We start from the raw sequence: 23,123 nt of genomic DNA, 5'->3' as shown, positions 1-23,123 counted from the left end.
AAAAATATATATCATTAGTTGTCTCGCAATCAGTTTAAAACTAGTTGTTTTTACTCTCCCTGTGTCTCTGCTTATTGCTTTAGAACAGCCCTGGTTAAGCTACAACCAGTGAAATTCCTTGCTGGGCTGTTCATGCTTAATCCAGCCATGCAAGAGAAACAAATTTTATAACTTCTGTAATGTGAACTCTCTTCCAGTGCTTGAATTCAACACAGACCATAATAATACTTTGCAGCTATAAAGGATCTTCCTTCAGGGGATCTGAAAGCATTTTACACCCATTAATATATTAAGCCTCACAACAGCACTATGAGGTCAGTTTTACAGATGGGAAAAAACTAAGGTACAGAATCAAAGACTTGCCCAAGGTCGTGCAGGGAGTGTGAAAGAGTTGGGAGTCAAATGCAGGCAACCTAACTCACAGTCCAGTGCTTTAACCACCAAGCCATCCTACCTTGATAGCAGTAGGAGCTCCCTCTTAAGACTACTACCCCTCATCTTACTTAGGGGTAGGGGTCGTCTTTTTGTTCTGTATTTGTACAGCACCTATCACAATGAGATCCTGATCTATATCTAAGACTCCTAGGCACTATGGTAACACAAATAAAATAATAATAGTTTTGCCTTTAAGAACTCCAGAGCTGCCAACTTCTTTCTCGCAGTGCCCTGACTATGTATGTTACAATCCCATTAAACAGGAGAGCAGTTAAATCCTTCCATATTTAATGTATTTCTCTTCCTTCAGACACAATTTGTGACTCCTCCCTTCATTAAGGCACTGCCCTCCTCGCCTTCACTCTAACTGCAGATTTACTAATTATGTTTTGATCCCCCAGCCAACTAATCACTGTCTGCAGCAAACCACAGAGCCGGGCCTATTTGCAGTGAGGAAGAGCATTACATGTGGATGCAGCACTCATGCCCCCATCTTTATGGAAGGGATCAAGGGATTAAGAGGCACAGTCAACCCTGATTAATGCTACAGACTGAGCCAGTGCGCCTTGCTGAGTGTGAGGACTGATTGCCTCCCTATAGGAAGCTCCAGGGCAGACAGTCTCCCCTGCCAAGGACACGTCTCTTTTTTCTTTAATTCAAGCCGCCGCTCAGAAGTAGAGAAGGGGGTTAAATATCAACCCCTTTTCTTCATCAAAAGCAAACCCTCGAGGGATGATAATACAGTTTTGGTGGAACATTATTCCCAGTGTATGTACGTATGTGTGTGTACAAACAGGTTTCTATCACTGACTCAGCCAGTTTCTCTCCATACACTGACACAAAATTTACCACCAATAGAAAAATGGAACAGAATTTTGTTCAGAGTCTTTTCTCTAGGCTAAATACACACTAGGAAGGGGTCTTTTTCTGAAGATTGGAGAAGAAGCCAAAGCTACATCAGATCAATGGACCAGAGAAAAGACACACACCCCAAAGTAGGATTAAAATATACCCAGGATGATCATAAATTGTATTACAATAGCACCTAGAGGCCTCAGTTGTGCTAGGTAGTGTACAAACACATCGTAGGAGATAGTCCCTGCCCCAAAGAGCTTACAGCCTCAATAGACATGACAGATGGTGGGTGGGAGAGGAATCAGGAGCACAGAGAAAGAAGGTGACTTGCCCAAGTTAACCTGAAATAGAGGGCAATATATGGAATACTAATGGGAACCAACTTGGGGAGAAGGACCATAATGGTTTTGCCCCTTCTCAGGGCAAGGCACTGACAGAGAGGCTCCGGAAAAAATGAACACATGAAGTTAGCACCCCAAAGTGCCTTCAGAGCCACTTTGAGATAGCAGAGAAAGATCATGTCATATATGATTATAAATCAGGATAGGCCTGCTCCTAGTCTCTACAGAGCTCAAAGCAGCAGTAAGTCGGAAACACCCCAAAAAAGGCAGGAGAGTGCGAGAAAGCAACTTCTGTAAAAAGGCTTCAGACCTCAGGGTGAGATTCTCTCCTTGACGGAATCTAGGATATAAAACTGAACCAGAAGTAATTCAGAAAAATGAGACTCCTCTTGACAGGCTTCATTTTAAGATGTTCTTTAGTCTTTTAAGTCCTTCATGTTTGCCTTTACACAGTGAAGATGAGAAAATGCTGGTACTGAGCTGCTGTGTAAAAGATGCCAAGACTGACATCCAGGGTCTCTCACTCCCTCTAAGGAGGGATCCCAAGGGATCCTCCAACATAGCACTTCTCACCTTTGCCATTTCTGCATTCATCAGAGGATTAATTTGTTCCTGGACACTGGTTGGCTCTCCCCTCACCTCATTGCTGACATTAATCAAAAGTTGACTAGCAAAGCCAGCCTCCTTCAGTGCCTGGTTAGCGGAAAGGTGTTTTTTGTGCTTACTGTATGAAAACCTAAGAGGCTGCAGATCCCAAGCTGTGCTAAATGATTGAAATTCAGTCCCTCTCACTCTGCTCCAGCAGCATACGTGTGTCTGCCTGCTCACTGCTGCTCCAGAGACAAATTACCCACCTGGTGTAAGTAAAATACTTATGAGATGAGGCAGGCCCATCATCCTGGTTGGAGCTCATCTTACACAGGCCACTTACTGCAGTAGCGAGAACAGCCTCTGGGAACGACTGGTATCTGCACAACATTAGATAATTAAGAAAAAGAAAATCAGAGTATAATGGTCATAAAGAAGTATCAGCAAAATTCTGGATACTAGAAAGTGAAGAAGTGGGATAAGTGAAAATTAATACAGAGTGGATAGCCTAGACTAGGGTTTATTCCGCACCAACAGGAAGTGGATTTCACTTTTGGGCTAAGACAGAACTCAGGCCAGAGTCAAACATTTAATTAAATTATTTGCAAAAGGTGCTGTGTGCCCACACTTCCATTGGCATGACCAGGAAGAAGAGGTGTGCAGCACTTCTGAAAATCAGGCCACCACTGACTGGGACAAGACCTCAGCTGAGCTGAGCCAAAGGAACTGGAAGTAGCCTTTCTTGGGAAAGTATCAGAAAGTAAATAGAAGGAGAAATAGAGCCAGATCTTCAATCTATGGTTCATTTATGAAATCATTTTATTGTATTCAGCAGCAATAGTCCTAACTACTGGGGTGTTGTATTTATTAAAAAGTAATGTTGATGCTAGAGAGAAGATCCATGGAGCAGTAGAGAGCACTGATGGAGTTGAGTCACTTTGCAGTGAAAAGGATAGAAAGATGTACATTATCCACCAGATAGACTTGTAAGAACTCAGCATTAGAGTTTCTTTATACCCTTCTCGCCACAGACATCTGTGCCCCTGAACTGCCTAACTCTCATTCCCTTTAACAGTTTCCCAAACCCCATCTCTCACTTTAATGCATCAGGTGCTATTTAACCCAGAGGAGATGGAAAGTATGGTAACATCCATAGGGTTCCCCCCTTGATCTCATTTTCCCTTCTCTTTGCAGCTTCAAGTGAGATGGTTAATATGAAATGTAACTGCCTCCATAGCTATTTAGTCAGACCTGGACAGGAGCCCACTCAAAGCACCCTCCCAAGGTATGAGGCTACAAAAAAATAGGCTCTTCTTCCCACCTAGAAAGCAGGCTGCACCATCCCAAAAGGCAGCAGAGCCTTTCCTACAGGAACATCAATCTTCATAATTCTAGACGCATGGAGTCAAAATAATCATGAGTGCAACTCCACTGAAGACAGCTGAGTACACAATGATTGAATTTGGCCCATGGTCCCAGGCCAGTATATGTCTAGGGAAATTTGAGAATCTGTGTGTTGCTTTGGGCTTGCGCATTAAGCACATTTGTGTAACTTGCTCTACAACAAGCCCATCATCAGATGGGGTTGAATGTAATGTCCTATCTGCTGCGAGTCCAACTGAAGGTGTTATTTTAATCTATAAAGCCCTATATGGTCTGGGACCTGACTACATCAGAGACCTCTTTTTCTACCTGTCTTACCAGTACAAACCTGACTGACCCTATAGCCAAACTTTTACAGATGTGAGGTGAGGCATTTGCTATGGAGGGCCCTCAGTTGTGCAGCACAGCGCCTATAGTAGCTGTACCATGGGTCAGTTTGCTGGTCATCAGAGATTGGTACAAGGCTTACTTGTGTGTTGATTCTGATGTATTAAAGTACCTCTGAAAGCCTTTCCCATCTCTTAGTGACATGCTGTTGGCTCACTGAGAAGGGACTAGGTTAACCTCTAGATCCTGCCTCCTTGCACTTGATAACTGCATTGGAACTGAAGACATTTTATTTAATTTCTCTGCGCTGCTCTGATTATGCACCATGTAGACTTTCCTACACGAATGACATTTTGAAAAGTTAAATAAAAACTATTTTTTATGGCAAATGTTTGCCCCATTTTCTTATGGCAAATACTTACATAGAAACCACCACCAGAAGGAGAGAACCCAAGCCCTTCCCTCATTTTCAGCAGGGCGTGACTATAGGTCAGTGAAAAGCCAGGAGGACAAAGTGTTATTGCTTGAAACACAAAAGGACTCTACTGTAAACTCATACGGTACAAACAGCTCAGCATGCCACAGAACCAGCATGCTGAACAATCCCTTTCAGAAGGGCACTTTATGACTTGGTGCTGCTGCTCGCTAGGCAGGCTATTAGGAAGCTTACGGCTCTGTCCAGTTTAATTAAAATCTTTCTCCAGGCTCAAAGAAGCTTATGAGAACACAGCAGTGGGAAAGAATTCTCTCCGTACCCTTCCAACTAAAGGGATTCACCCACTTTATATTTACTACAGATGTTCACTATGGTTTCTGTTTACATTTACTTCTAATTACACAGCATGGATTACATAATGCATTTGTTGCCTGCAGCAGAAAACCACAGTGCTTAGCTGTGGTTAAGCATCAGGCTCCAGGCACTGAGCAGGACCCTTGGTCAGGCAAAGCTTTGCTATGGCTGTGTGCTCCAGGCATTTGGAAAGATACAAGACAAGAGAATGGAGGAGAATGCCTGCCTACAACTGTCTATTCCAATCACGTTCAAGGCAATTTCCTTAGTGCCCTCAATTAGGAGGTCACTAGTAACGCTGAAAATGGATTACAGTGCATAGTCAGCAGTGACACAGGTTTCCATTTCATTCTATGATTAAATGACTCCATGCACCCTCTCTCCTCCTGGTGTACATGTATGTATATAAAAGCCACTGCTGAATATGGTAACACTGTACTTGCATTGTAGAGTCCTTTCTTACAAAGTCATATTTTAAGAGTCTGCAAACAATATAGCAGCAGTCCTGTCTATACAGCAAAGGCCAAAGATTTAGTTATAATACTCTAATCCTACACCAATGTAACTGAAGCAGGCCTCCAGAGCGAAGACTAGACATGATCAAGCCATATTTTAACCATGTTCCCAAGTTGCACTGCAGCCTTGTAGCTCAATTCTGTATACTGCTTCTCAGGAAGAGCAGCCCAGGATGTGGGAGCAAAGGTACACCTCTCCCTTAATATAACGCTGTCCTTGGGAGCCAAAAAATCTTACCATGTTATAGGTGAAACCGTGTTATATTCAACTTGCTTTGATCCACCGGAACGCACAGCCCCGCACCCCCAGAGCAGTGCTTTACCGCGTTATATCCAAATTTGTGTTATATCAGGTGGCGCTATATCAAGGTAGCAGTGTAGTTTTAAGATCTTATGACTGCTTTGAACAGACCCCTTTCTAGGCCAGAAGAAGCAAAGCACAGGACACTATGGCAACTTCCTCTGCTCCTCACACAGCCCTACCTCAGGGATATACCCAGCAAAGCCCCCTAAACTTTGGGGGCTAGTTAAGCCACTTTTGCAGGCCCTTTACACCAGATGAGCCATAGTAAAGGTGCTGCAGCAGTGTCGAATTGTGCCCTGGACTTGAGCTTGAGTTGAGAAGAACTGTTAAGACAGTTAAGTTCAACAACATTGTTAGACAAACATTAACCCTGGCAGAGGGACTACAGCAGTGTTATTAGTTTTCCCCAAATCATATGTGTCCTTTAGATGGGACTTGTAGATCAAAACCTGATGGAATACCTGTGCGGCAATGTGTAGAGCTATTGGCCCAGGTTGCAGACTTACAGTGTCGTAAGGCCCTATACACTTGAGCCAAGAACAGCATTAAGGATCTGTCAAAACACAAATCCAGCAAAATTGGTTTCTCACGTGGTTTGAGTGAGGAACATGAAGCATAACCAGTCTTACCTTAGCTCTGCTAGAACACAGTTAAGCCTCAGGGACCAAGCCCAGCCAAACTGCAAGTAACAAATTTAACTGAAGCTGTTTTCAAACCTTGTTTAAACATTTTTTAAACTTGGTTCCAGCACAGTGTGAATAGTGCCTTGCTTCCGCGGGCCAATGGTGCTCAGGTGCAATGTGACAGTGACAAGCATACCATGTGGAGAGAGAATGTCTGCTCTGCACTGGATAAATGCCTCCAGCTGCTCCCACAAACAATACAGAAGAGGCTGCAGTGTCTGTCCCAGTGGGGGTTGCATGCATTTATGCTTGCATCAAAAGAAAAGAGAATAATTGAGCAAAGTGAAAAAGCAATGGAAGGAGCAGATGCATCAGTCCACACTTGGAATGGCCTTTATATTGGGGAAAGGCAAGTTAAAAAGTAATGTAAGTGGAGAACTCATTCTCTGGGTTTCATGGACCTTCTGATCTCAAATCACAGTTCGCATCTAGGAGGCTCAATGTGGGGAAATGGTGAGGCAGCAAGAAGCTCTGTACATACAGCTGTTCCATGCCCATACATGATGTAGCTCGTAAGCAACCAAATGCTAAACAAAACAGGATCCCCAAACACAATCCATAAAGTTGAGGTGATCCAGGTTATAGTGGGAAACTAGCCAGTTTGTTTTTTTACATGTTGCATTAATTCTGTCTGAAGCAAATCAGCTGAAAAGAAAATGAAAGAAGGGCCAGAAGAGATAGCAGAGTAACAAAGAAGCCCTCACTCACAGATGATATCAACTGCAGAAACTAGAAGGCTCTAACATGGATTGGAGCATCCAGGTCATCTCCTTGCCCTGATAATGTCTTTAACAATATGTAACCCTGCTGCAATACTTATCATCCCTAGGTTTTGGTATTGTCCGAGAGGTGAGGGAGAAAACTCTGTAACTCAGTTTCCCCTATCTGACTTGCCCAGGGTTACACAGCAAATCAAGGACAGCTCTAGAAGTAGAACCTGGCTCTCCTGTCTACCAGTCCAGTGTCCTATGCACTGGGACTGGCTACCTCTCTGCTAAAAGGGAAACCCTGAAGAATGCTAAAAATCACAATTTAATCCGTATGCTGGTCTGGAACATGGTTTCTGCTGTTGCCCTTCTCCTGATGCCCACCTATTCTATTCTTGCCCATCCAACACCACATTCTTTCAGTTATCTCTGTGCAATCACACTGAAAGCAACTGGTCAAATTCAGTGCCTTTTACCTCATTGATGGGGTTTGCCAAATTAGCTTCAGTGGCACAGTGTTGATAGAGTGTAATCTTCATCATTCAGAACTGTGGCTGTCAATTCACTTGCATGACCCTAGAAGGTACACTTGGGACATATGCAACATAACATGAATACTCAAGTGAATGAAACTTCAGGAGGTGCACATCAGTATGCAATTCACTATGAAGGGGTTACACATAGGCAGGTGAGAGCAAAATTTGCAGTATTCAAATAAGGTACTAAACCTATAATGTTAGTGGATAGGCTATAGGGAAAAAGTTAGCCTAGACACAGTTACCAGCACTGTGCCTGGTTCAACTCAGGACTATTCACTTGCGCAAGCACCAAATTCAATCCCATATAATGCATTTAAAATGCAACTTTAACTATAGTTACATGGTATAGCACCAGGTTTACTGAAGCAATAGGCCCAGCTGATGGGAATTTTCACACTAATCAACAGAAGACATGTGAAGCAAATTACTGAGAAAGACAAAGAGGCCAGAATGAAACACCACTACAATTTTTTTTAACGAGTTTAAAAATAAATCTTGTTTCCTTCAATTTTCTGAAAGGTAAAAGCTTGATATGTTTTTTTTAAGCAGCAGCCACCAACTCAAAGGCAATAGGGCAGGAGAAAACTCTTTAAAGGGCTCCTTCTCTTTTACACTTCTAACTTCTTCTACCTTTATTGCAACCCTATCATTGATTTCAGCATTGCCTACATTAACAGGTGATCATTTCACAGAGGTGTTTGAACAGGTGAGTCTCTGGGTTAGCCAATAGCACGGTTCCAAATCTAAACGCTAAATTGTACACAGTAAAAATCCTACCAGTGCAAGACATACTACAAATGCTACATAGCAATGCTTTGGTATTCCAGTCGTTCCTCTACTACTACTACTTTGCATTTTAACAGCACCTTTTAGCAAAGGTTCTTAAAAGCTCCTTACAAACAATTAAACTTTGAAACACGTCTGTGTAGGTATTAATATATCCTTTTCTCTGGAGGGTAAAAATGAGGGAGATATGCCTAACAAACTTCCTTAAGTATCAGGAGGGAGCCGTGTTAGTCTGTATGCACAAAAACAACAAGGAGTCCAGTGGCACCTTAAAGACTAACAGATTTATTTGGGCATAAGCTTTTGTGGGTAAAGTGAGGTTGTTTTAATCCACAAAAGCTTATGCCCAAATAAATCTGTTAGTCTTTAAGGTGCCACCAGACTCTCTGTTAAACTTGCTTAAAAATATCCAGTGGATCTGTGGCAGAGGCTAGAATAAAACCCAGAATTTCTGACTGCTAACCACCAGAGTACACAGCAAATCATCAAGGATTTGAGAGGCAGTTGTTCCAGTGGTCACATATTGCATTGTACTGGCCCTGGTGCCACAAGTTTTACTTGTGACCAGCCACACCACAGTCCTTAAAGAGGAGGCAAGCAATACAAAAAGGAAGAAAACTGGAGAATTAATATTAAAATATTCTAAAGGTGTAAATGTTTCCTCAATTATTCAGTAACCCTCATATAAAACAAACATTTTACATAACATTTGTAAGTCAGATTTTCAAGACATGTTGACTTGCAACTTCCCACTTAGTGGCCCTTATTTTTCTCTACTTAATTTGTCATGAGAATTTAATGATTGACAAAAAATTAAAATATTGACAGCCCTGAAGACTGAATTTCTCTATTTATGCTCAGAACAGAATCATCAGTGGCTGTAAAAATTTACCCCCCTCTACATCCCACGAATGTGCCCTAACCCTGACAAACAGTGACCAAGGGAGGGAGGTTTTCATAAGCTATTTATTCCTTAGTTTATCCCAAAACTATTAAGGTGGGAATTTTAGCAGTATGGGCACCTGTGAAATGGGCAGTGCACTGCCATTGAGACTGTAACTGGACACTGAACAGCCAGAGAGTGACAACTTTTGATCACTATTTACCTGGGATAGATTGGAATAAGCAAATTAAAGGTGAAAGACTATATATCCCATTACCAGTCCTCACTATATCAAATAATCATTCCCTCCAAGAAACCCTATTACTGAATCTTCACAGGTGGACATCTATGCCTCATCAACAGCTCACATGCTCTCTTACTATAAGGTTTATTTAGGGACCTGGAAGGATCAGGCTAAAGGCTGACTATGAAAGATAAGAAGTCTCATTTTCTTCAATTACAATGGGCAATGCTCACGGATGCAATGACCTCAGCAAAAATTACAGCAATTGCTACTCATCTGAAGACAGAGAAGAGTTTCCTTCAGTTTCTAAATTCCCACCCTTCCCCAGGTCTGTAAAACTCCAGTGCACATGGTGCTTAAACTGGGTAAGGAAAGGTCTTTAATCTGCTCTACTCCTGCTGCATATACAAGCAGCAACCCTGAACTCTGAAGTGAATGGCAGAATCCGTTTTTCTCTCTCAACCACTGTCCTTCATGCTCAGCCAGGCTCTCAGAGGATGCTGAATTAGCATTACCACAGGTTTCAATCTAGTTCCTTCTTAATTTGGTTTGCCTACATTGTTGGGGTAAGTTATGAGCTCTTGAAAGAGAAAAAAACCTAAAGTATATAGAGTATCACTAAGCGCTCTCCCAAAGATTTTCACCTAAGGATTTCAGATCTGCTCTATTCGAGAAGCCACCTAGAGACCCCTGCTGCCACTTTACATAATGCCTTATGTACATCTTTTGTGGGCTCTCTGGCGTCACCTATTGTGTTATACTCAGTGTTGCCAATGCATGATTTTGTCATGAGTCTCATGATAATTATAGTTTTCCTTAAGTCCCAGCTCCTGGAGTTAAGTGGATATATAATGTTTTCAGCTTTCATTCTCACAGAAAAAGTAAGTTTCTAACCCTCGTGGCTGTGGAGGAAGCTTCAAAATGTGACCCCAGTGCACCCGAAAGACTCAGAAGGCAGAAGCTAAATGAAAAGAACACCAAATGTATTATTTTTACAGAATCTCATGATTTTAAAGCCAATCTCATGATTTTTTGTGAGCCTGACTCATGAGTTTTGAACGTTTGGGGTTGGCAATACCGGCTCATGAGTTATGTCTTTCAGTTTAGATTCACACCCACCTCTGGCCCACATGAAGCTGGAGTTCTCAAACCTTTAATTAGAAATTGTTTAACACAAGACAGCCTGAAGCATGAAGGGGAAGCTATAGAAAGTGTCCTGTACACTAAAAAAGTCAGTCCCCACTGCTCTGTGCTCTTTCTTCCACCCCTCACTATTCCAGGTTTAACAGGCAAATCTGGTTTCCAGAGGAGGGACAACACGAGCACTTTGGACTTGGCCACAGGAGGTTAAGAGGGTTTCCAGTGTTCTACCATACTTTCATATGTTGGGGGAGGCAGAGTAATTTATCACAGATCCTCTTGCCCCATTTCAATGTAAGAAACCACTGTTCTAAAACCTGTAGCCAATGGAAATTAGTAAGATTGAGGTGGAAGAGATAGGGAGAATAATGGGATTATAAGGATGCCAGGCAAATTGGGTTCAGTATACAGATACAAGAGATGGCAGCAATAACCTGATGTGTGAATATATTTGATCAGGCATCTGAACTCCACATTATCCTGTTTTCAGCGTATCTGCATCAGAGATGCCTACGGAACCCTTCCAGTTTGGACTTCACGGGTAAATCTTTCACAAGAGCAACATGGATATTTTGCGAGTTATCAATATAATAAATCAATAAGAAACAAGAGTAGCTATTAAAAACTGTATTTTCCCCCCAACAGTTACATTTTAGTCGAAAGATTAAACCACAGAAACACTTCACTTTTCTTAAAAAGATGTAACAGCTCAGAAATGCCATAGATACACATGGAGTATGCATGTTAGCTTTGACAATGATAGGCCACTACAATCCAGCCCCCTCATTCCAGCCAGTGGCCGAAAACACAATTAACCCTTTAAGGGCTGCCCCCTTTGCACCAAAGTTAAAATCAAAGTGCCTCTTAGTTCAAATCACAAGAACCAATTGGGTTCATTGATGGTTTCATTTTAATACAGGGAAATCTTATCCAGCCTCAATAAACTGAGGTAAGAGATTAACTTTCACATTGAAACTTTACAAAGATGCAATTGAAACAAAAGGATCTTTTTCATAGATAGAATTACAGTTGTTCCCATTTACCCAATGGTTATTTGTTCAAGATAAAGTCCCCACTTCTCTCCCCCACACAAATTCCAATGGTTTCTCCTGTTTTTCACTTTTGAGATTTTAATAACATCTGTATCATCATAATTGTATGTCATGAGAACAGTCAAGTAGTCACAGCCAGGATCCTGACCTGTTACTCCAAATAATTAACAATCACATGAGACAAACTAGGTACAGGTGAATGGATTTCTATTTAAATACGGTTTGAAATATCTTAAATCAGTGCAACTCACAACAAAGTCTAGAAGTGTTGTAAAAATTCACTGCACATAATAGAGAATGAAGTGCTTGGTTTTAGGCAGCAGCACTACGTACCTCAGGATTTTATTATTCACTGTGCAGATTCCTGAAGAGTGAGTGCATGGTTTTAAAATTTCACTGCGGATGAAGGCCCTACTTCTTCTCCCAGCTCTGGGAATCTGCGTATGTCACATGTACACTCATGTTTGGGCAGTTTAGTGCATTCCCACTGCCACCAATAGAGCAATGGCCACAGAAAAATTGATTAATCCTGGAGACAGATGACTTCCATCTCACTGAATTGTTGCAGATATTAGAACCATACTGCACATAATACTGCAGGTGATAAGAAACTTTGTTTATTGTATTCCAGTGCAACATGGATATAAGATCATGGGTGGTAATGTTCCCCTATCTGAGAGCTAAATCCTGTGCAGCAATTAAAGGGTTAAACTGGAGCTGTATGTACTATTTTACACAATTCACTTATATGCTATACAGATTTGGCAATTTAATGTCACAGCCACAGATCTTATCTTTTTGCAATTCCTGCAAATCTACAGCTCCTCTGTCAGAAGCAAAGAGAATAGCGACCCAAATGACAATTTTTTTCAGCAGTTCATTGATACAGCCCGCAGCAAAGCAGAGGGCTGCAGATCTCCACATTCCAGCTGCAACACGTAGACTTATTAAAGTAAATATGTTTCTGACACATGCTCCCAAGAGAGCCAGAGGCCATAGAGCAGATAAGTATGGAAAAATTGATTGCATGAGAGACCTTGGAGCTAATAGGAAATTAAAAACACAGTTCTTAAGCCAACCAAAAAAAGCAAGAGTGTTTGCGTGTGTTAGGTATGTAATAAATATTGCAAAGAACATTTGTCTTTTTTCCCTCAGGTCAATAAGTGAAAAAAGTAATAACCAATGCTCCAAAAAAATCAACTTTCTGCAATGGAAATGTTGATGTCAGCAAAATACCTGCAAGCAATCTAGAGAAAGCAATAGCATTATCAACCAATCACAATTCAATTCCAGTTCTATGCAGCCAACCAAACCCTGTTCAAATTCACAAATCTGACCTAAATACGCACCGAAGCTTGAAAAGGTTCTTTAGAAGGATGTCAAGAGACTTATTTTAAAATATAAAATAACATCAGAACTAAAACAAAAGACTTCCATTGGTCATGTTTAAAAAGTTGTCTTCCTTTAGCCAATCATAAGCAGTGTCTGTCCCTTTGAGCTAGCTTCGTCCTTGATAACACAGCCCAGATTAGTAGCAACAGTGTATAGGAACAGATGGCTGTCAGATGTGTTCAGAGAGTTGGCAAAGGGAAGCAAAATTAAAAGGAAAAGGGCAAGGGCTGCCATGGAAAATTAGGGGTGGGCAAAGGAACTTGTTAATGCTCTGCCATCCTCTGTCTTCAGGAATCTCCTTGCCCTCTCCAGCTCTGTGTTGCTCAGACACCCTTTAATTACTGCCTTCTGTCTTCCGTCTCTGATCTGGAAAATGCCATCACCACGTCCTCAGCACCTGTAAGTACATATAAAAAAAATGGAAGCTAAGAGTACTGCATTCAGAGAATAGGAGGTGGGTTGAATTTCAGTAATCAACCCCCGAAATTCAGAAGTCATGAGGATTTTAAAAATATAACATTTTAGGTTCCTATTTGCCTTCTGGTGTTGGAGGATTTAGGCTTCATGTTTTCAAGCTTCTCTCTGCAATCGTAAGGATTAGAATTTATTTTTTTTTAAACGGCTGCTGATATTCTCCAGTTTTCACATCCCTCCAGGAGCTGGAGCTTTTTAAAAAACCCACCAAATACTGAGAGAGAGTTGGAAACACTGAAATTTGCAAATTCCTTGCTGGTTTCATCTTTCTTCAGATCCCTGCACTGCAAAAGGGCCTTGCTGAACTATCCTGGAGCATGAAGAATGGAGCAGTTGAATAAAAAGACATTTGGGAGTTGCTGCTCTATGGGTCGTTTTCTCCTTTAATAGGATGGTTTGGTTACTCTTTGTAGCCTGCCTTCATTATTCCTAACAGGAATTTCATTCACACTAGGACTGAACTGTTTTGTTAGGCCTGTTGAGAGACTTTTCATTGTCCATGGTTATAATGTGAGCATGTACGGCATCTTCCATTCAAAGGAATCGAAGTGCTTTCTAAACATTAATTTGGCCTCAACACATGTAAGGAAGGTAAATATTCTTCTCATTTTAAAGATGGAGAAACTGAAGCACAGTGGTTCAATAGCTTGCTTAGGGTCTCATGTGCCAAAACCTCCCAAATGTGGCATAGAACGGAGCAGAATCCCGATCTGTTGTTTTCCAGCCCTCCCTCGCCCACTGCATCCATATAAACCATTCCTTGTTTATTCCAAAGATAGTCCCAGACACCATCCGGGTGTGTTCTCAAATTTATTTCTGAAGACCGCTTATCTCTCACGTCTCTCTGGCTGGCTGTAGATATTTTTAATGCTGGCCAGCTGAGCAAATTCAGTATTTGCTACATGGTACGGCTGATAAGATACTGACAACTATAACTGCTCTTATGTCCTTTCACTGAGAAGTTGCTTATATTAATAGATACAGTGGGGGATATGTATCATATGTGCGCATCCACCGGCTCACAATGAGTCCAAGGGTGGCCAAACAGAGATGATCCAAAACTCAAGACACATTGGATTCTCACCTGGTAAGGTGTATAATTGAAGAACATAAAAATGGCCATACTGGGTAAGACCAGTGGTCTGTCTAGCCCAGTATCTTATCTTCCAACAGTGACAGGTGCCTGTTGCTTCAGAGGGAATGAACAGAATACAATTATCGAGAGATCCATCCCCTGTTGCCAAGTCCCAGTTTAGGGCAGTCAGAGGTTTAGGGACACACAGACCATGGGGTTGCATCACTGACCATCTTGGCTAACAGCCACTGATGGACATATCCTCCATGAAACTTAACTTATTTCTTTTTTTAATCCAGTTATATTTTTGGCCTTCACAACATCCTCTGGCAATGAGTTCCAGAAGTTGACTATACGTTGTGTGAAGAAGTGCTTCACTGTGTTTGTTTTAAACCTGCTGCCAATTAATTTCATTGTGTGACCCTTTGTTCTTGTGTTATGTGAAGAGATAAGTAACACTTCTTTATTCACTTTCTCCACATTATTCATGATTTTACAAACTTTTATCATATCCTCCCTTAGTCTTCTCTTTTCTAAGCTGAACAGTCTCAGTCTTTTTACATCTCTCCTCTTACAGAAGCTGTTCCATACCCCTGATAATTTTCATCGCATTTTTTCAGTTCTAATACATCTTTTTGGAGATGCAGTGACCAGAACTGCACGCAGCATTCAAGGTGTGGGCATACCATGCATTTATACACTGGCATTATGAATTTTTCTGCCTTATCTCTCTCTTTCCTCATGGTTCTTAAAATTCTGTGAGCTTTTTTGAGTGCTGCTGCACACTGAGCAGATGTTTTCAGAAAACTATCCACGCCGCCGCCAAGATCTCTTTCTGGAGTGGTAACAGCTAATTTAGACCCCATCATTTTACATGTATAGTTGGGGTAATGTTTTCCAATGTACACTACTTTGCATTATCAACATTGAATTTCATCTGCCATTTTGTTGCCCAGTTTTGTGAGATTCCTTTATAACTCTTCCAAGTCAGCTTTTGATTTAACTACCTTGAGTAATTTTGTATCATCTGCAAACTTTGCTGTTATTAGGAACCTAAGTTGTGAGCCATGTTTAGCTTTCCTCTTAATTTTGTAGAGTTAGACAGCACTGATATGTGAGCATCCCTAAGTATATTAAGAGACAAACATTTTTGTTACACCCCTAACAGTAGCTCAGAGCACTGTTTTTGAAACTGAAGGCTCTATTAACCCACAAAACAGGCTTGCCATGCTGTACAAAGTTCTCACACCACAGTTCCAAAGTGCTTCAACCAAGACCTGAAGGAACCATCTGCAAGGTTCAGTCTCCATGACTTATTCAATCCTTGGCCTTTTGGCAGAGGCTGTCAGTTGTGGATGATCACCTAATTCATGCCTAACATAAGGGGAGAATTGAACTGAGACCTACCTAGCTCATTCCACATAAGCCCTGAATAGTCTCATTCACTCTGTACTGACTTGGGTGGCATTTGAACCTGTGATTTATAGGCAAAAGAATTTTCAGTTAACTATTACCCACATAAGCCCATGGAAGTGCCATGGAAAAAATATTCCATTCTAAATTATTTTCATTCTTCAAATGACATTTCCTCTTGGGCCATCCACAAACCAATCTACTCCTAAATATTCAGATATGAGCATAAGGTGACATGTAAAGTTAAATGTCTTCAGAATGTTGGGGAAATGAGAGCATGTGGACTGGTTGTAAGGCAGTGCTATAAATAAATCTCTTTTGTCTAGATAAGGCCATAAAAAAGGGGTTAACTGTGCAATATTTTTAATCTGTTTCAGAACTTCCAGCCCTCAGAGACTCAAATAAAAGCAAATGTTGCTTTCATCTGTGGATCCCATAGCTCCAACTATCAAAATCACAAACTTTAAAAAAAAAAGAAAAAAAAAAGAACATACTCTAACAACCACAACCCACACAATTTCTGATATCTGACCAACCATTAAACTGATCCTTGCCATTTAAGTGGAACTAGATTACATGCACAGCATTTTTTTCCTTCAGGAACTAATTAGGTCTGCACGAGCTAATTATTTCCTTTATTTAGATTTCCTTTGAAGCCCCTAACTAAAGAGCTAGACTGCAGAGGAGGAAGCTTTGAGTGCAACCTTCTCATTGATTGTTCTCACTCCCCTCCCTAACTTAAATAAGACTCAGAGGCAACTCGTCGGTGTTCTTATTAGAGATGAATGTGAACCAAAATGCTGTAACCGAACACCACAAAATAAGAACATAAGAACCACCATATTGGGTCAGACCAAAGATCCATCTAGCCCAGCATCTTGTCTTCCCAATGCCAGGTGCCCCAGAGGGAATGAACAGAATAGGTAATCATCAAGTGATCCATCCCCTGTCGCCCATTCCCAGCTTCTGGCAAACAGAAGCTAGGGACACCATCCCTGCCCAATAGCCATTGATGGACCTATCTTCCATGAATTTGTCTAGTTCTTTTTTGAACCCTGTTATAGTTCCAAAACATCCTCTAATGACACCTCAATCTGGGACAGTTCCTCAGATTTGTCACCTAAAAAGAATGGCTCAGGTTTGGGAATCTCCCTCACATCCTCAACTGTGAAGACCGATGCAAAGAATTCATTTAGTTTCTCTGCAATGGCCTTATCATCCTTGAGTGCTCCTTTAGTATCTTAATCGTCCAGTGGCCCCACTGGTTGTTTAGCAGGCTTCCTGCTTTTCAAGTACTTAAAAAAAAATTGCTATTACTTTTTGAGTGAGTCTTTGGCTAGCTGTTCTTCAAATTCTTTTTGGCTTTCCTAATTATATTTTTAGGCTTCATTTGCCACAGTTTATACTTTCTATTTTCTGCACTAGGATTTAACTTCCTTTAAAAAGTGGATGCCCTTTTGCCTCTCACTGCTTCTTTTACTTTGTTGTTTAGCCACAGAGCTCTTTTTTGGTTCTCTAAATATGTTTTTTAATTTGGGGTATACATTTAAGTTGAGCCTCTATTATGGTGTCTTAAAGTTTCCATGTAGCATGCAGGGATTTTGCTTACGGTGCTGTACCTTGTAATTTCTGTTTAACTAACCTCCTCATTTTTGTGTAGTTCCCCTTTGTGAAATTAAATGTTAGGTAAGTTTGGATTAGAGGTGAATGGGAGGCCTCCAAACATGACACAACTCAAGACCAGAATCTTATAACAGAATCATAGAAATGCAGGGCTGGAAGGGCCTTCAAGAGGCCATTTAATTTATGCTCCTGTGGTGAGGCAGGACCAAGTATACCTAGACCATACCCGACAGGTGTTCATCTAACCTGTTCTTAAAAACCTCCAATGACAGGGATTCCACAGCCTCCCTTGGAACCTTATTCCAGGACTTCTATCCTTATAGCTATTAAGATTTTCCTAATATCCAACCTAAATCCCCCTTGCTGTAGATTAAGCCCTTAATTTCTTATCCTACCACCAGTAGACAGAACAACTGATCACTGTCCTCTTTAAAACAGTCCTCGTGTATTTGTAGACTGTTATTCAGGATCCCACTCAGTCTTTTTTACTCAAAACTAAACATGACTGGTTTTTTTTTTTAAACCATTCCTCATAGGTCAGGTTTTCTAAACATTTTATCATTGCTCTCCTCTCCACTTTCAGAAAGACGTGGACAAATTATAGTGCTCAAAACAGGACATAATACTCCAGCTGAGGCCCCCCCAGTGCTGAGCCAAGTGAAACAATTACCTCCTGTGTCTTACGTATAACACTCCTGTTAATACACCCCCAGAATGATATTAGCCTTTTTCTCAACTGTACCATACTGCTGGCTCATATTCAATTTGTGATCCACTATGACCCCTAGATCCTTTTAGCAGTACTACTACCTAGCCAGTTATTCCCCATTTTGTAGTTGTACTACAACTTCATAAGTGTAGTACTTAAAAACATAAGAATGTTTGCACTTTGCCCTTATCTTTACTGAAATTTCATCTTGTTGATTTCAGATCGATTTGTCAAGGTCCTTTTGGATTCTAATCCTGTCTTCCAAAGTGCCTGCACACCCCCCTCCCATCTTAGTGTCACCTACAAATTTTATAAGCTTACTCTCCATTCCATTATCCAAATCATTAACTAAATAACAAATAGTACTGGACCCCGGATAGAGACCTATGGGATCCCACTAATATACACCCTCCCTCTTTAACAGTGAACCACTGACACCTACTCTGACTATAGTTTTTCAACCAGTTGTGGCCCCTTTTCATCTAGACCACATTTCCCTAGTTTGCTTATGAGGATGTAATAGGGGAGTGTAGACCCTTGTTAAAATCAAGGTACATCACATCTACTGCTTCCCCCTATTCATTAGGCCAGAAAACTTGCCAAATAAGGAAATTAAGTTGGTTTGGCATGATTTGTTCTTGACAAATCCATATTGACTACTATTTATAATGCTATTATCCTCTAGGTGCTTACAAACTGATTGTTTAATAATTGTTCCAGTACCTCTCCAGGTATAGACCATTCAGTCTGATAATTTCTCATGTCCTTTTTGTTCCCCTGTTTAAAGATAGGTACTCAAACAAATTAACAAACAATCAATTTGTAAGCACCTATATAAGGTACTTAGGAAGGAAAAAAATCAAATGCACAAACGCAAAATAGGCTATAACTGGCTAGGCAGTATATACATACCAATTGCATATGAGCAAGACAAGCAAGGCAAGGTTTAGAAAAAAAATCTGAACTGTCTTGAGCCAATCAATGGCCTCTGAATCAGTTTTCAGCTTGAGAAGACTTCTGGGGAGTCCAACATGAAAAACACAACCATCCAGCATGTCTGCAACATCCTCCACAGCAGCACAGGGTTGTCCTGAATGCACCAAGCATGGCTGATCTTGGCACAATTAATCATGCTACTTCCGCACCTGCTAAGCGGGCTCCAAAGGTGGTGTGGAATCCCGAAACAAGACAGCTGTTCATCCAGCCTGATGGTGATATAAGAGTTCCTGATAATGGCAGAGGCTCTCTCCCATTGTGTCTGCTACAGTGAGGGAGTGATGTTATCAGCTGGACTGAAAGCATGCTGGTAGGATTTCTGTTAGGCAGTTTGAGGTGAGGTGGATCCCATACATCCTTGAACAGTGGCAACTGGGGCATTTGCTTTATCTTGGTGATCAGTTTGTTGGCTGCATTCTGACCACTGGATGTTATGTGGAGGAATACTGGCTAAGACTGGTAACCATGCAAGTTTTGTTGGCTTCAGTGTTGCCTGTAATTCTCATGGTATGATTAATCTGTGTGTCTACTAGCCTAGTGTGGGCAAGGGTTAACCAAACTGAGGGACAATATTTGCCAACTGAGTAGCAGAGAGTGAGCCCCAAATTATGAAGTGTTTATCCATTAATTTAAGAGAAGGTTAGATAAATGTCTATCAGGGATGGTCTAGACAGTATCTGGTCCTGCCATGAGGGCAGAGGACTGGACTCGATGACCTCTTGAGGTCCCTTCCAGTTCTAGAATCTATGACTAATTCCCCAGGTGGACCATACATATTTGTTCGGGGGAGGGTTTCTGCTCTGAGTTATTTTAGTGAGGTGCTATTTATAACCAGCCAACTGAGCCTACTGGATCCCAGTTACTGGGGATCTAAATAAGAACAAGGAAAACCTAAAAGTGTTGGCCCCTCCCTCAAGGCTAGGCAGTATTACTGCTGAAAAGGATCTAGGGGTTATAGTGGATCACAAAGTGAATGAAGCCAACGTCAAGGAGTTTGAAAAAGGCTAATTTAACGCTGGGGTGTATTAATGGGAGTGTCATATATACAAGAGAGCAGGTAAATGTCTCACTCTACTCAGCCCTTGTAAGGCTTCAGCTGGAATACTATGTCCAGTTCTGGGTGCCACACTTTCAGAAAGATGTGGACAAATTGCAAAGCAGCTAGAGACCAAACAAAAGTGAAAAAAGGTGTAGAAAACCTGACCTATGATAACAGGTTAAAAAAAAACTGGTCATGCTTAGCCATGAGAAAAGACGACCGAACAGGGACCTGACAACAGTCTTCAAATATGTTAAGGGCTGTTATAAAGTCAACGGGGATCAGTTCTCCATGTTCATCAGTGGTAGGACAAGAATAGATAATCTACGGCAAAGGAGAGCTAGATTAGATATTAAGAAAAACTTCAATTTGCAAAGGAGGCTGTGGAATTCCCATTAAGTGGAGTTTTTTAAGAACAGGTTAGACCAGGGGTCCGCAACATGGTGCCCGCAGGGGCATCTAAATGCATCAGCGTCCTGGCCGGTGGTGGAGCATCCACCGAAACGCCGCTGAATTTCTGTGGTGTTTCAGCAGCGACTCCTCTCGATGACGACACTTGCCGCCAACAAACAACATCATCGAGAGGCATTGCCACCAAAACGCCGCAGAAATTTGGTGCCCACCAGACAAAAAAGATGAGGACCACTGCGTTAGACTATCAAGGACTGTCTACATATACCTGATCCTGCCTCTCACCCCAGGGAGCTGGGCCAGATGACCTCTCAAACTCCCTTCCAGCCCTGTATTTGTATGATTTTGTCCCTTTATGCTTGTGCTAGTCTTTTGCACTCAGCTGTAGCAAATTGTTCATGTTTCCACTGTTTGTAGAGTTCTTTTGATTTTCAGGTCATTAAAGAACTGCTGATGCAGTCACATCAGCCCCTTACTTGCTTCCCATCATCAGGATAGTTTAATATTCTTTAATATTGTTATCCTGAGCTTTGAGAAGGTGCTGGTGTGGATCTCCAGTTTGTAGTTTGGGCAAATTTAGAGGCTGATCCCTCCCAAACGATGACTACTGTGCTTTGTAAATTAACTCTCAGCCAGAATTTTACTGTCCAATAAGCTGGTTTAATTCATTCTTTATTCTGGTTTCAGAAGGCAGCACGGCTACCGCTCCTCAAAAAACAACCAAAAAGTTGCTCTGTTGTTTCCAGTTCTATTTGAGGTTAGGAAAATAACTTTTGAAGAATTTACACAGAGAAGCAAAGCAACACAAGACGCAAGTGGCACTGACAAACAGCAGCTGAGGTTATGGAATGAAAATACAGACATATATTCAGGCTGCATTTATACTAGAGAAACTACAATATTTGACATAGGGTACCAAATAGAACAGTCCTTCTAGCCCCTTTTCAAAACTAGTCATTCAGTTGATATGGAACAGCTCCAAGTTCAGTACCCATTGTAGCAAAACATACTTGACACCACATAAAATTAGGTGTCTCATACTACTGTGAATCTACACAGAGCAGCTCAGGGGTGTTGAACTGGTGACAGAAGTTGTATATTACAGCTTCTGTACCATGACATTTTTCTTTTTTTAATAGCTGTGTTATACTGAACAAGGGTCCCCCTCTCTCACCCTTAAGATACCTCAGCTCGGCTTGGCTTGGCTGGTGAAACTCTTACATCTCAGTTGCAGCTAAATCAGCTGGTCTCTGCCCTAACAGTGTTTAATGAATAGACAGTGAAGAACAAGAGAGGCTAATTGATTTGAGACAAAATTCTGTACAGTGAGCTGGAAAAGGGTAAGGAAAGAAAACACAAAGACAGGTTGATAACCAATTTTATTAAGACTTTAAAATACAGTTTGTACTGCACCCATTTTATTGGAGGCTTGCACAGTACATTTTATCCCCATTTTATAATTGGGGAAACTGAGGTACAAATGGACTTACCCAAGACCACACAGTCAGTAGCAGAGCCTGGTACAGAACCTAGGAGTCCAGACTCCCATGTTCATGCTTAAATCTCTAGACCACAATTCCTCCTGCTAATGTAATTCAAAGAACAAAAGCACTGCTTATGACATTTATGTTCAGTAATTCTTTTACTCTCACGCAATTTGTTTTAAGTTGTAAATCCAAGAAGGGAATTAAAACCAGGGGCTAAGGAGTCATTTTGGTTTGCATGTGTTTTCTTTTTTAAAAATAAAGAGGTGCATCTTTTAACTATTACCCTCCATATCAAATAGGTATCGATTAGTAAGGATTCTAATATGCATCATATGAGAAATTTAAACGCAGAGAGCTCCTGATAGTTGATGTAACATTGAAACAGTTAAACAGAACGGGCAGGACATTGCTTGATCTTGGCATCCCATGTCTTGGTATTTGCCTCAACTTTCCTATTGCCTTAATATACATCCCCCTTTAAACTAAAGGTGCCTTTGCAATGTAGTTCCAGAACAAGCAAGGTCTCCTAGCAACAGTAATATCACAGAATATATCATACCCAGCACAGCAGACAAGCTAGGTTGGCTAACAGTTTTTGATTGTTTTCTTCATTTCTTCTCTTCTCAAAATTTAAAAAATTCTTGTGGTGGGTTTTACGTAAGTAGAGAGACTTATTTCAAGATAATCCACAAGCTCCTTAAGTCCCTCAACTGATTTATCTCTACAACCCAACAGTCCTAGCTTTCTATGCTGTTCCCTTGCACTGATCACCGTGGCCAGCATAGAGCAGCATGCAAAGCACGACAGGAGCAATAAATATCTCTAACCACACAGCAGATGCTGGGAGTTTTGCAGTTCACATTGGCTTTCTCAGTCAAATCAGATCTCTGAATAGTATGTTCACAGCTTGCTAGCTCCTGTTCTAAATAGCT

The 23,123-nt window shown here is 41.2% G+C and overlaps 1 protein-coding gene across 5 annotated transcripts in view; it reads right to left on the bottom strand.

Annotated features, from left to right (window-relative positions):
* Positions 1-23,123, bottom strand: part of LOC115637086 (beta-catenin-interacting protein 1) — a 126,936-nt gene that overhangs the window by 79,031 nt on the left and 24,782 nt on the right. Inside the window, exon 4 of one of the 5 annotated variants that reach the window (XM_030537948.1) lies at positions 11,133-13,361. The exons of the other annotated variants lie outside the window; for them this stretch is intronic. Within the exon in view, the coding sequence (XP_030393808.1) occupies positions 13,303-13,361 (59 nt within the window). The 3' untranslated portion in view covers positions 11,133-13,302. Of the gene's footprint in view, positions 1-11,132; positions 13,362-23,123 lie in introns of those variants that run through there. 5 annotated transcript variants of the gene reach the window in all.

This window comes from Gopherus evgoodei, chromosome 18 (genome assembly GCF_007399415.2).
Source record: "Gopherus evgoodei ecotype Sinaloan lineage chromosome 18, rGopEvg1_v1.p, whole genome shotgun sequence".
Classification (NCBI taxonomy): domain Eukaryota; kingdom Metazoa; phylum Chordata; order Testudines; family Testudinidae; genus Gopherus; species Gopherus evgoodei.
The sequence above is the reverse complement of the archived record's forward strand: the minus strand, read 5'-3'. Positions and strand labels throughout refer to the sequence as shown.